This window comes from Myotis nattereri (assembly GCF_964212035.1).
Source record: "Myotis nattereri genome assembly, chromosome: 18".
NCBI classification, from domain to species: Eukaryota; Metazoa; Chordata; class Mammalia; order Chiroptera; family Vespertilionidae; genus Myotis; species Myotis nattereri.
The window spans coordinates 42,107,647-42,122,297 of record NC_138093.1 but is presented as its reverse complement, the minus strand read 5'-3'; the positions used below and the strand labels follow the sequence as shown (position 1 = coordinate 42,122,297).

Sequence of the window (14,651 nt, the reverse complement as noted above, 5' to 3'; positions counted from 1 at the left end):
CTGCGCTCGGCGCCGGAGCTGCCTGACCGCGCCAGGCCCGTGAGCGTGACCCTGTGACTGAGGCGGCAGCTGAGGCTCCAAGGCTGATGTCTCGCGTGGGGGACCGGGTTTCCGCGAGATGGGAACCGGCAGCACCGGCCCTGAAATTGGCGCTCGGAACCAAGGCTGCGTTGGCACCATAACACCTGCGCGTTCCTTGATTTCAGTCTGTTCGTGGGAAAGCATTTATGCCCCATTTCTATTCACAATTCGAGCTGTGTGTGGGGTCTGAGAATGGAGCCATCCGTCGGGAAGGCTCTGCCGTGATCCTCACAGGAGGGCGTCCAGGGTGTGGCTGGCCTCAGTCATTCGAAAGCTGTCCTGGTTGAGCCACTGTGGCCCCAGGACACTGGCTGGAGAAGGCCCAGGAAAGCCGCGGCAGGGAGGTGACGAAGCGTGCCCTTGGCCCTGCCCCGCCCGCTGTGGTGCCAGTGGGTGCTGGCAGGGGAACTGGCTTCTTCGCTCTCATCAGTGGGTTGGCACCTGTGCCTTTGCTGCCACTGGGGATGGAGTCCAGCCCCGGGGTCTCCTCACAATGTCCTGCTGACACCTGCCCGCTCTGTTGTGACTGGGGTTCCTGACTCGGCCTGGGGAGCAGTAGTTCTGCGTGTCTCAGCTGGTGTCAGCTGCCCTGGGGGTGGGCCCGTGGCTCCGGGGCCAGTGGCAAGGTGTCCCTGCTCAGACACAGCGAGGGACACGTCAGCCCGCATGGGCACGTAGCTGAATCGACAGCGCACGTGAACCCACGTGGATGTGCGGATGCTCTCTCCATTGAGCCAAACCAGCCAAGGCACCGGGCTGGCTGCGAGCTGTCGGTGGTCGGTGGGATTGCTGGAGTGGGTCCTGCACTCACTGCCACCGTCACTCCCAGATGGCAGGCCGTTCCGACGGGTCGCAGGCCCAGGGCACACAGTGTGGCGAGGGTCTCCCGGGAGACAGGATCAGCCCTGTGGCCGACATGCCCACTGGGGAGCTGGGGGCGGGAAAGACCTGAAGGGTGGCGCTGGAGACAGGCCACCGCGGGCAGGCCGGGTTAGGGACGGGACGTGGACGGCACAACTGTGTGTGCCGGGCCCGTGGGGACCGGAACCTCGGTCATCGAGCGGGTCCATGGAAGTGTCTGGTGCGGGTGGGTGAGTGCTCGGAGCGGAGCCCCCTCCTGGGGAACCTGGGACCCGGAGGCACAGAGGAAGCAGCCGCCACCTCCCCGCGGCCCCTCCTGGCCGGCTCTGCGGCTCGGCCGGGGCGTGTTGTTTGGCTGGGACTCCTTCCCTTCGGTTTCCTTCTCCGGGGCCCGTGTCAGGGGCTCAGGGCCAAGCAGAGACACTGGCCTGCATCCCGGCCTCCGTGGCCACGCAGGGCGGGTTTGGAAAGACACGGATGGGGGCCATTTGCTGGGCACTCGCTGGGCGCCAGGCGAGTACGTACCTTCCCAGGCCCAGCCGAAGTAGCAGCTGGCAGCCCACCCTCCGGGTTGGGGCCCAAACCACCGCTTTCAGGGAGGCCCTCCCCCCACCCCCTCCCGCTCCCCCTCTCCCTCCTTCCCTCTCCTCCTTCTCCCCCAACCCCCCAGAGCCTGTAGCTGCCTGCCCTGCCTGCGTGTCCTGACTTCTGGACCGGAGGCCCTGATTAGCTGCCACCTCTCCATGCCACTGGGCTGGTCCCCAGCAGCCCTTGTGCCCTCTCCTTGCTCGCTGGCCCCGTCTCCGTCTGGTGGGAGGTGGGTGGGCGCACAGCCTTTGGACCTGCCTCTGGGGCAGAAGCACCTCCGCCCTGCCCGTTGGTTGGCTGAACCTCATAGAATTCGTGGACAGGGCTCCTGGCAGGAGCGTTCCTCTCAGAAGGTTGGGGGTGGACACAGTGTTGGAAGAACTAGGAACCGCCTCCCAGCAGCGGGGCGCTGAGCCCCAGCCCCACGCCTGGTTCCGTGCGGAGTCTGGACATGCTGCCCATCCCCGCGTGGACGTCCTGTGCCGAAACCCAGGCTTCTGTGGGGAATGGCCAGGTGGCTCTCACGTGGGCCTGCCCACTTGGAGGCGCGTCGGCCATGAGACTGGCTGGAGGACTGGCGACGTGACCGTTCCCACCAAGCGTGGCGGGGTTGCCCTGTCGCTCCGTGCTCCGTGCCTGTTGGGCTCACTCAGAGCAGAAAACAAGCAGAACTAACTCCCATGAGTCACTTATTATTCCCACCAATTCTGCCCACGTGAAAGCCCAGGTCTGGTTTTCTCGCTGGCCCACAGGAGGGTGAGAGCCAGTTCCACGGGGAAGTCCTCAGACAGCGAATGCGCAGCGGACACTCAGGAAGGCTGCTCCCCTAACGAGCGCCTGGGCTCCTGCACTCAGTGTCACGCCGCTGACAAGCCCAGCCGTCTCCCTGTCTCCGGCTGCTCTGCTGCTCCCGGGACTGTGCGGCCGCAGAGGTGGGGCCACCCTGGGGCACCGTGGCCTTGTTCTGAGCCGCTCACGAGGTTCTCGATGCTGGCCCTGCGGACTCTCACCTGCGGCACAGCTTTCTGTTTGCAGCTCAGCTCAGCCCTCACTGGATCTCAGCCGTGGCGTCCTGGCTGCCGGGGACACAGCTCCCGCCACTGTGGGGAGCATGTCAGCTCCGGTGCCTCTCGCTGTGGCAGACCCTTGGCCTAGATCCATCTGACACTCATGTCTGTGCCACAAGCCTCTCCAGGGACCCAGGTGCTGGGTGTCACGCAGCCACTCCAGTGCCGTCCTGGAGGCTCATACCTGGGGGACTGTTGTCCCCGGGCAGCTGGGACCCTGGGGCTCCGGGACAATATGGAGACTCTGAGCCCTCGGTCGACCTCCTGGCATTTCTGGCTGGGACCCAGGGGCTGAGCCGTGTGGGCCGGGCAGTCCCCCATTGAATGTACATTAAATACGTGCACCACGTGGGTGGAATATACATTCTCTCCAAAGTGTGAGAAGCACAGGGAGCCCAGGGCTCACGTTGGGTGGGTGTGTGACAGCCGTTGGAAGGCGTGTTCCTGAGCAAACACAGCTCCGAGGGCTCAGCCGCAGGCCGTGGTCCGGTCCCGTCGGGCACTGTCGGGCAGGACGGCGCCCTCGCCTCGCACTGCGGTGTGAGCCAGGGAGGGAGCTGCATGGCGGCCTGAATCATGGTTCCTCCCGGGTTCTGTGTCCCACACATTTGCCAGGAAATGAGACGGGACACGCGCTGGACAGCATCAGCTCCTGCTCCTGCTCGTCTCAGGACGGACGCCGAGGCAGGCTCAGGGCTGGGGGTCAGGACCGGGAGGGACACAGACACAAAGGCAGCCTCCCTGGACGGAGGCAGACACCTGACAGCGGGCTTCATGCCTGGCCCAGGAGACGGCTTTGTTATACAGCGGCACATGGTGGCCGCAGTGTTTTGGGGAGGCGATCAGTTTTGCCCTCCAGCTCTGACGCCCGCGGGAGCTGAGCGCCGCCCTGAGCAGTGTCGCTGCAGAGAGAGTGTTGTCCTCACCTGCCACGCGGCCACCGAGTCCGGCCAGACGGCACGTGCACGGCACCAAGGTGGCGTGGCCGCTCTGTGCCAGTGAGCCGTCTGGGGAAGTCACGGGGCCCGTCGCGTGCCGCCCCCAGCCCGCCTCCGGCCTCACTGATGCCCCTGGGCTCGCACTGCCTAGAGGCTCCTTTGGGTCGTGGCCTCCCTTCCTCCTGGTGGGTGAGCCCTTCCCTTCCCTTGGGGACTGTCTGCCTCTCCCATCACCTGGAGCAACGACAGACTCTCAGCCCCTCTTCCCTCCAGCGGGGAGCCTCATGGAACCAGCGAGCCCACGAGGCCCCCCGCACATAGAGCCCATGGTCCCAGGCGTGTGGCCGTATCCACCGCACAATTCACATGTGGCCCCAGCCCAGCCCCCACGCCCACGCCTGCGACTGCTGGTCTCGGAGCGTGTAGTTTATGGGGCTGCAAAGTAGCTGCATTGACATGCAGTTTAAATGCTGCCTCCTAACCCGTCAGCCTCCCACCTCCCGTCCTCTCGCTTGCGACCGCACTCTGTTCTCGGCTGGGTTGTAGTCAGAGGACGCTGCTGCCCGCGGCGGGAGGGCAGGACCCTGTGGGCTCTGTAGCAGGCGCGTCGGGCGGTGCACGGTCACACCCTCAGAGGAGCAGCTGCACACGGGCTGTTTCCACCGAGCCACTCAGCGGGCAGAGATCCATAGTGTGTGTGCGCATCGTGTGCACACGTGTGTATGCATCGTGTGTGCATGCATGTGCATGTTTGGGTGTGCCCAGGCGAGTGTGGTGTGTGTGCACTGTGCACATATGTGTGTGTTCACGTGTGCACACGTCTTTTCCTCTTCGCCACCTGGCGCGTTGCTGGCGTGCGGAAGGTCAGTGGCTGCTGGCCGCCGCATGTGTGCAGCCTTCGCTCCTTTGGAAAGTGGGCATGTGTTTAGGGGAAGAGACGAGCGAGGCCTGAGGGATGGAGCCGGGAAGCGGGGCTTCGGGGTGCCTGCGAAGGTGGTCCCAACAGGTATCGTGTCACGCTGGGTGCCATGGCCGCTGTAGCGGCGTCCGGCTCAGTCCCTGGTCGCAGTGTGTTTGTGCTAATACAGCCAGCACCATGCAAGTGGGTAAAAATGGAACAAGATTGAGTTGTATGAAAAAATTAGCTTCCAGTCATGGTAGAAGGTGATTGACATGGTGAGGAGCTGGGGGCGGGGTGAGATTGCTTGCTTGGGGTCCCCGTGGGCGGGTGGTGGTGAGCGCGGAAGGGCCCGGGTGGAAAGGCGTGGTTCTGACCGCCAGCCCCGTGTGGCGGACGGCCCCACAGCACAGCCTGCTTGAGGCCCTGAGACTGAGGCGGCGGCAGCGGAGGGAGCAGAGTCTGTGCACCTGCCGACCATAGACTCTGCTCCCCTTCCCCCTCGGGCGGCCGGGGCGGCCGGGGCGCTCACAGCAGGAGTCCCAGCGGCCCCGGGGGCTGGCAACCAGGCGCCCCGGCCCGTGTTCACATCCCTCCTCCCAGCCCCAGCCTGGCCCGCGTCTCCATGCTCCCAAACCTCCTCCGACCCGCTGGGAGCTGCTGGGGTCCCCGTGAGAGGGTGACACCGTCGGCCACGGTCCGGCCGCCAGGTGGGTGTCCCCACAGTTACTGCTGAGGTGGGTCCCGCACTGACTTCAGACCTTTCTGCCTTCGTCCTCATGTGTGTGTGTGTGTGTGTGTGTGTGTGCATGTGCATATGTGCGTGTATACATGTCTGACAGACACTGTCATCGGGGAGACACAGAGCTGGGGAAGGATCACGCACGAGTGTGTGTGTGTGTGTGTGTGTGTGTGTGTGTGTGAGAGAGAGAGTGTGTGCGCGTGTGTACATGTCTGACAGACACTGTCATCGGGGAGGAACAGAGCTGGGGAAGGGTCGCGCATGTGTGTGTGTATGTGTGTGTGTATGTGTGTGTGTGTGAGAGTGTGTGTGCGTGTGTACATGTCTGACAGACACTGTCATCGGGGAGGAACAGAGCTGGGGAAGGGTCGTGCATGTGTGTGTGTGTGTGTGTGTGTGAGAGTGTGTGTGCGTGTGTACATGTCTGACAGACACTGTCATCGGGGAGGAACAGAGCTGGGGAAGGGTCGCGCATGTGTGTGTGTGTGTGTGTGTGTGTGTGTGTGAGAGTGTGTGTGCGTGTGTACATGTCTGACAGACACTGTCATCGGGGAGGAACAGAGCTGGGGAAGGGCCGTGCATGTGTGTGCGTGTGTGCGTGTGTGCGTGTGTGCGTGTGTACATGTCTGACAGACACTGTCATCGGGGAGGAACAGAGCTGGGGAAGGGTCGCGCACGTGTGTGTGTGTGTATGCGCACGTGTGTGTGTGTGTACATGTCTGACAGACACTGTCATCGGGGAGGAACAGAGCTGGGGAAGGGTCGCGCACGTGTGTGTGTGTGTGTGTGCGTGCGTGTGTGCGTGTGTACATGTCTGACAGACACTGTCATCGGGGAGGAACAGAGCTGGGGAAGGGCCGCGCACGTGTGTGTGTCTGTGTGTGTGCGTGTGTACATGTCTGACAGACACTGTCATCGGGGAGGAACAGAGCTGGGGAAGGGCCGCGCACATGCTGCCGTTAACCCACAGTATTGTCATGTCTCTGCCTTTCCTGGCAGAGGCACCTCGGGGGGCATCTCCCAATCTGCGGGGTCCAGGGTGCTGAGGGCGGGAGCTAGGTTTGTGGGGGCAGCACACGGGCCTGCTTCTCATCTGTGGGGCCCCTTCACCCAGAGCCCACACTCCAGGATGTCTGCGGAGGCCCCCGAGCAGTCAGGGCCGATCTCAGAATGTGAGGCCCAGGGCCCTGTAGGGGGAGCCGAACAGCACAGATGCCTTGTGGGCGGCAGATGCCCTGAAGCCTCGCCGGCCGTGGGGAAGCCTGGGGGAGACTGTCCCCTCCACGCTGCCCACAGCTCCGTCCCATCTGAGTGTGGATGCCTCCCAGGCCCGGGACTGGCCTCCTTCTCATGAGGCCTTTGGCTGGACTCCTCGGCCTGTCTGTGTCCCAGGGGCGAGGACAGGTTCCTGCAGCCTGGGGCGTGGGCCCGCCCTCTCTGCCAGTCCAATCGCTGCAGCTGGGCCTCTGTCCTGGAGTGACCTGGCCCTCCCCTGACAGGCCCAATGCATGGCCCCAGTGACATTCCCTCCCGCTGCAGTGTGTGGCCATGGCGACGCTCACTCCCGATGCAGCGTGTGGCCACGGCGACGCTCACTCCCGATGCAGCGTGTGGCCACGGCGACGCTCACTCCCGATGCAGCGTGTGGCCACAGTGACATTCCCTCCCAATGCAGCATGTGGCCACAGTGACATTCCCTCCCAATGCAGCATGTGGCCACAGTGACATTCCCTCCCAATGCAGCATGTGGCCACAGTGACATTCCCTCCCGATGCAGCGTGTGGCCACAGTGACATTCCCTCCCAATGCAGCGTGTGGCCACAGTGACATTCCCTCCCGATGCAGCGTGGGCCACAGTGACATTCCCTCCCGATGCAGCGTGGGCCACAATGACATTTCCTCCCAATGCAGCGTGTGGCCACAGTGACATTCCCTCCCAATGCAGCGTGTGGCCACAGTGACATTCCCTCCCAATGCAGCGTGTGGCCACAGTGACATTCCCTCCCGATGCAGCGTGGGCCACAGTGACATTCCCTCCCGATGCAGCATGTGGCCACAGTGACATTCCCTCCCAATGCAGCGTGTGGCCACAGTGACATTCCCTCCCAATGCAGCGTGTGGCCACAGTGACATTCCCTCCCGATGCAGCGTGGGCCACAATGACATTTCCTCCCGATGCAGCGTGGGCCACAATGACATTCCCTCCCGATGCAGCGTGGGCCACAATGACATTTCCTCCCGATGCAGCGTGGGCCACAGTGACATTCCCTCCCGATGCAGCGTGGGCCACAATGACATTCCCTCCCGATGCAGCGTGGGCCACAATGACATTTCCTCCCGATGCAGCGTGGGCCACGGTGACGCTCACTCCCAATGCAGCGTGTGGCCACAATGACATTCCCTCCCGATGCAGCGTGGGCCACGGCGACGCTCACTCCCGATGCAGCGTGTGGCCACGGCGACGCTCAGTCCCAATGTAGCGTGTGGCCACAATGACATTCCCTCCCGATGCAGCGTGTGGCCACGGCGACGCTCACTCCCGATGCAGCGTGTGGCCACGGCGACGCTCACTCCCGATGCAATGTGTGGCCACGGTGATGCTCACTCCCGATGCAGCGTGGGCCACGGTGATGCTCACTCCCGATGCAGCGTGGGCCACGGTGATGCTCACTCCCGATGCAGCGTGTGGCCACGGTGATGCTCACTCCCGATGCAGCGTGTGGCCACAGTGACGCTCACTCCTGATGGAGCCAGGGGCTACTCCAGGGCCAGCATGGCCTCTCCTCTTCCGGGGCCTGGGCAGGCCGTGCGAGGAGCCAGGCAGCCACAGGCTTTGTGCTGTGACGTGGAAGCCATGGAGCGCTCATCGTTGTGGTGGAGGGCGGCCTGGGCCATGGGAGGGCCGTCTTCGTGACAGGCAGTGGCCTGGTGTTGAGCCCGCAGTTGGGAACCAGGGCCAGTGGATCATGGCGCCAGGGAGGAGCGGACCGAGGTGCTCCATGCCCACCTCCCCAACCATCAGGGCACCGAGCTGCTGCTCCGGGCACAGCCTGGCAAGGGTGGTGGGCCAGCACTCGGTCTGCGTGGTGCCACCCTCCAGTGCTGAGGTGCCCACCTCTCCCTCCCACTTGCTTGCCACCCTGGGAGGCTGAACCCGACTGTGTGCGTAATTTTATATTCTTACTAAAGTGGGCCCTCCAGCTTGTCTGAGTCCAAGGCCACCAGCCCTCCATCGCGCAGACCCCTCTGTCCTGTGCTGTCCTGGGGCCCCGCTTGGCCGTGTGCGGGCACCTGGTGGCTCCAACGCCCAGGCAGCACCCGCCCCCTGTCCGCTATCCCGCTGCCCCCCTGCCCCCCTGCCCCCCTGCCTCACAGCACCGTGCCGTCGGCTCACTGTAGCCGCGGCCCTTCCTTGGTGCCCGTTCCCCCTCCCCCCCATTTAGTGTCATTGGTGACACCGTTCCCTGCTTTCACCCACAGCTCAGCGTGTCTATAGAAAGTGCTGTTCACCCCGAGGTGAATGGCATTGACCGTTTAGAAGCGCCCAGCCTGCGTCCGCTGAGGCCTCGGATGCGAGGGCTGTCAGTGGCCCCGGCACTGGGCGAGCCCTCGCCTTCAGGAGGCCCAAGTGGGTCACAAGAAGGTCTCTGTGGGCCTCCTGTGGGGAGAGAGAGCAGGGTCGTTCTCCCTGAGGCTCTGGCCGGCTAGCGTGTCTCAGTGACAGAGACGTCCCAGGCCCCCGAGCACTCTGAGCCCCTAAGGATGAGGCCTGTGCCAAGTAGCCAGGAGCCCGAGGGCCGGCTCCTAGGGACCACACGCCACCACATGGAGCCCGAGAGCCGGCGCCTAGGGGGCCACACGCCAACACATGGACCCGAGGGCCGGCTCCTAGGGGGCCACACACCACCACATGTAGCCGAGGGCCGGCTCCTAGGGACCACACGCCACCATATGGACCCGAGGGCCGGCTCCTAGGGACCACACGCCACCATATGGACCCGAGGACCAGCTCCTAAGGGGCCACACGCCACCACATGGAGCCGAGGGCCGGCTCCTAGGGACCACACGCCACCATATGGACCCGAGGACCAGCTCCTAAGGGGCCACACGCCACCACATGGAGCCGAGGGCCGGCTCCTAGGGGGCCACACACCACCACATGGACCTGAGGGCCGGCTCCTAGCGGGCCACACAGCACCACATGGACCTGAGGGCCGGTGCCTAGGGGGCCACACGCCACCACATGGACTTGAGGGCCGGCTCCTAGGGGGCCACACGCCACCACATGGACCTGAGGGCCGGCTCCTAGGGGGCCACACGCCACCACATGGACCTGAGGGCCGGTGCCTAGGGGGCCACACACCACCACATGGACCCGAGGGCCGGCTCCTAGGGGGCCACACGCCACCACATGGACCTGAGGGCCGGTGCCTAGGGGGCCACACACCACCACATGGACCCGAGGGCCGGCTCCTAGGGGGCCACACGCCACCACATGGAGCCTGAGGGCCGGCGCCTAGGGGGCCACACGCCACCACATGGAGCCTGAGGGCCGGCGCCTAGGGGGCCACACGCCACCACATGGAGCCGAGGGCCACACTGCCTGGGCCTCAGTTGGGATCCTGGGCGTCCGGGTCTCAGCTCAGGGACACTGGACTCAGCGCACCCAGCAGATCACTCTGCTTGGAAAAGGCCGCGGCCACTGCCTCCCCGCATCCCACTCACCAGAGAGGACATCAGCTGTGACCCTTGTGCTTCCCTGTGAACAGTGTGACAGGCAGAGGACGTCGCCCGCGTGGTCTGTGCCCACGGCCGGAGCGGCGTTTGGTGATGGTGGCGGGGGGACGGGAGGCTGGGAGCTCTTGCCCCCTCTACCTCGGACAAGCTCTAGTTGTCTGCATCTCACAGATGAGAGAGCGAGACAGGGAAGCACAGCGCTCCTCTGACCAGGGCAGGGCCGGGCTGGCTGCTCCGTCCCCTCTGAGCCGTGAGCGGCCTTCCAGGGAGAGCAGGGGGTGAGGAGACCCCTCAAACACGTGGAAAGCAAGGAAAAAACGTGAGGATGTTGGGGCAGCTATGGGACATGTGCATGAGTGTTTGCACATGTGTGTGCACGTGTGTGCGTGTGTGTGTTTGGGGCTGTCTCCTGCCAAAACCAGGCCCACATCTGCACACTTGTTTGCTGAGTGTTAACTCCTCCCGGGTCCGCTTCCCCTTTGCTGAATCTGAAATGAAAATGACTCAGCAGAAAGGAAAGCCGCACCCTGATGCCCTGAGTGGGAATATGTGGCCCTAGAGCTGGCGGTCCCCCCCCAAGCCCTGGTCACCGTGTGCACGGGGCTCCTGACCCGTCTGTTACCCGGCCCTTCCCCTGGCCGCCCGAGGCCGCCTTCCTGCAGGGAGGCCGTTCGTGGGGGTGGAGGCCCCACTGTGGCCACGCCACGGGCCTGGGAGAAGGGTCCTGAGGGGGGTCGGTGACTGTTCTCAGATCGGAGGAGCCCAGCGGCCGCCATGCGGTGCCTGCTCTGTGGGAGGAGCCTGGGTTCGGCACGCTCCTGCCGCAGGTCCTGGGAGGGTTTGCTGTTCGAAGGCACCCGCCTGGTCCTTCGGGAAAGTGGAGAATTGTCCGTCGCGGGGGGACTCCCTGATGGTGGGGGGCGGGGGAGCAGAGGGAGGTTGTGTGCACGGAGTGCGATGTGAAATGTGCTGCGTGGAAGCTGGGCACCGAGGACGAGGGCCGGCGTGGGGCTTCGGCTCTTTCCTAGTTCAGCTTCAGAGGAAAAGACGGTTCATATCCAGACTTCGGGGAGAAAGAGAGCGCTGTGCCCGGGGGCTGACTCCAGGGGTGTGGGGCTCCCCTTCTGTTAGGACAAAGGCCCCCAGGATCCACTCCCCTGCCCACCGCTCCCCGGGTTGTGTCCGAGTGGACCCGGTGCTGCTTCTGCAGATAAACGAAGTTACTCTCACAGCTACGCCTCGAAAACTCTTCCCTGTACCTCTACACCATCCATCACCACCCACCTATCCACCGCCTAGCCATCTGTCTAATACCCAGCTACAGTCTGTCTGTCATCTCTCTGTTACCAGCTATAATCCATCCATCTGTCACTTTTATCTTCCTGTGATCCATCTACTATCAGTCATCAGTCACCTCGCTCGCTCTGTTACACACACTCACTGCCGCCGTGAAGCACAGACACCAACTTTTTGGAGACAGACAGGTGTGGTTCCCCCAGTGCCCAAAGCCCTGCTCCCCTTTCCCTCCTCGCGCCCCCCCCCCCCCCCCGGCCATGTCCCAGAGGTGGGAGCTCACTAAGAGAAATCGTCCCAAGTTTTGTTATTTATAAAATATTGCACCAACAGTGCTTAAGGGTTCCCCTCTCTCCACATCCTTGCCTATATGTGTTGTCTTTTATTTATATACTAGTGGCCTGGTGCATGAAATTTGTGCACATTAAAAGGGGATTAATTAGAGGAAATATTTTAATATTGCTATTTGCCCTTTCTGTATAATAGAAGAGTCAGAGATGAAAGAAAATTAGTAGAATGTGTATGAAAATCTTCCTCTTGTCAGAGTCTGGGGCTTGCTGCGAGACCCAGAGTCAAGTCCCCGCACACCTGCAGCGTCTCAAAATTGTGCAAGACCCAGATCCGGCCAGTCCCACCCCCATTGGGCGAGATCCAGACCTGGCTGTCCCCACCCTTGACAAGCCCCGCCGGGCAGGGGGGCGCAGCCTCACGTTCCCCAGCGCACCCTCAGGTGCCCCGGCCTGGCACTGGGGTGGGGGGCATGGCCTGAGGTCCCCAGTCAAGCCCTGCTAGGCGAGAGGCACGGCCTGAGGTTCCCTAGCCTGGAGCTGGGGTGAGGGCATGGCCTGAGGTTCCCTGTCAAGCCCCACCAGGTGGGGGTGTGGGGGTGGTGTGGGCGCAGTCTCAGGTCCCTGCTGATTGCTCGTTAAGGCTTACGGGAACTTGGCCTCTGCTTGGGCACAGCCATCTTGATCATTTTGGTCAATTTGCATATTCCCTCTTTATTAGATAAGGTTTTTAAACAATAGCCATCTGAACAGGTCTGAGGCAGTTTCTTGTGGTTTTGACTTGCATTTCCTGATGATTAGCCATGTGGAGCATCTGTTTGCCATTTCTGTGTCTTCTTTGGAGAAATGTCTGTTTAAATCCTTAGCCTCCTTTTTACTCAGGTGATTTATTTTTATTTTTGGTGACTGAGTTGTGGAAGCTTTTCACATACTTTGGGAATTAATCTCTTATCAGATGTCGGTTTCCAAACGCTTTCTCCCATCTCAGAGGTTGATTTCCGTCTGCTGGGGGCCTCCCACTTGTTTGTTTTGTTGCCTGTACTTTTGCTGTGATGTCTACAAAGTCAGTGCCAGGACCCCTGCCACGAGCTGTTCCCCGCTTCCTTCCGAAAGTGGTACAGTTTCCGGTTCGGTTCTGAGCGGCATCGGTTCTGAGTGGCGTCGGCGTGGAGCAGGGTGGTCCGCCCCCTCTGCGCCGGGTGCGGCTTTCTCCGCGCCGCTGGCTGAGGAGACTGGCCTTCCCTCGGCGTCCCCGGCTCCCTTCTGGAAGTTCACTGGGCCAGGGCCTCGAGGGAAACAGTAGGAAGACCCTAAAAAATAAAAATAGAATAAAACCACCATGTGACCCGCCATCCTTCTGCTGGGTATTTATTCAAAACAACAGAAACGAGGGCCTCAGGGGAGCAGGATGAGTGAGCGAGGAAGGTGTATGTCCACACAGTGGAACACTGTTTTGCCTTAAAAAGAAAGGACAGTCGGCAAGGCCCAAGGGTGGACGTGAGGATCTCGGGACGTGAGCCAGGCATAGAGCGAGCATGGCACGCTGCCGCTGATGTCTCCGAGACCGCACGCTCACGGGGGGAGTCCGCACGCTCACGGGGGGAGTCCGCACGCTCACGGGGGGAGACTGCGAAGGGGGTTGCCAGGTGCTGAGGAGACAGCAGGAGCCTGGAGAGCTGATGTCCACATTGTGCACATGGTCCCATCTTCGGCCGTCGGGAATCCTTCCTCAGATTCTGGGCCCTTTGACACAGCCCCTCATTTTTGTGGGTGTAGATTCCTCAACCTCTGACACCAGAAGCGTCTCCAGGCTCGTCCTGTCCGTCTCCTGCCCAGTCCCAGACCCACTGGCCAAGGCGCCCGCTGTTGCGTGGGCGATGGTGTGAGACACAGGTCTGCACAGGGAGCTTGCGCATTGCTCTGGGGGTGCCATTGCTTCTCCACCCTCTCAGCTGGCAGAGCGAGAGGCGTCTGTGCGTGCTACCCGCATGCATACAGATACTTCATTAAGGGGGACGTGAGCTCGTGCTGATGCCTCAGCCTGGGTCCCTCACGCTGGGTCATCCGGGGAGAACATACAATTCCCAAGCACCGCCAGAGCCACTGAGTCAGGACAGACAATGAACGTCACGGAATGTTTTTCTTGGTGTAATGGTGGCATTAGTATCAGAAGTATGACAATATTGTAAGTGTAAGTTTTACTGTTCACCACTCACGTTTGGGTAAGTATTAACCTTTGGGCAACTTCGTTTCCTGCCTCTGGTGTGAGCATTTTAGTTCCATGCGCGTGTGAACTAACTGTGGAAAGTCTCACATGGGTCCATTCAGCTCTCAGGGTCTCCGGTTTGAAGCTCTAAGTACAGAAACCAACGCTGTGGAAGCGTGAGACTCGGGCACGCACTGCCCTCGCCGCACGCCTCACTCACCGCTGTCTTCTCTCCCGCGTCCCCGTGGCCGCGCTGCAGGTCCCTCGCTGCCGCTGAGATGGCCCCGGTCCCCAGGATGCCCTCGGTGCTGCTCCTGCTGCTGCCCATCCTGAGTTCTGCAAGAGCCCAGGTCAACCCAGGTAACAGCGTCACTCAGCCGGGCCTGATGGGCAGGCAACGGGGTGGTGGAGGGGGTCACAGCAGGAGCTGAGGGGAACCCGCTTCCCATGGGGGGAAGCACGAGGAGGCCTATTGAAGAGGGGGTGGGCGCAGCCACGTGCCCTGCACCTATAGAGCGGGAGCCACTGGCTGGCGCAGGCTGCGTTTTCCCTTGTGGCGCTGCAGCAGGTTCTCCCTCCTGCACGTGTGGCGTGCTCAGAAATACATGTTTCAGGAGGAGTCTTTCAGCCCCCCATGTTTTTATTACACATGTTTAAACTTTACATTGACATAGACAATGGTATCACTTGCCTGTTGCCACAGTGATGCTGCCTGGCCACCTGAGCAGGGGGTGACAGTCGGGCCTGGATGGACCGTTCTCTGAGTTCCTCTTGGTCCCCACGAACCTGGAGCCAGCTGGTACTGCCCGTCTCTGTGGCCTGCTCTGAGGACCAGGTTGCGGGCTGTGCCCCGCAGCTGGTGTGGGTGCATTGCCGTGGAAACGGCTTGGCGGCCAGAGCAGAAGCGGGAGAGTGTGGCACCGCCTCGGCCAGCCTGTCATGCGGCCCGGCCC

The 14,651-nt window shown here is 62.4% G+C and overlaps 1 protein-coding gene across 1 annotated transcript in view; it reads left to right on the top strand.

The window, feature by feature from the left end:
• DDR2 (discoidin domain receptor tyrosine kinase 2) overlaps positions 1 to 14,651 on the top strand; it is a 63,184-nt gene that overhangs the window by 12,699 nt on the left and 35,834 nt on the right. Inside the window, exon 2 of the mRNA XM_081112935.1 lies at positions 13,958 to 14,058. Within this exon, the coding sequence (XP_080969061.1) occupies positions 13,977 to 14,058 (82 nt within the window). The 5' untranslated portion in view covers positions 13,958 to 13,976. The remainder of the gene's footprint in view (positions 1 to 13,957; positions 14,059 to 14,651) is intronic.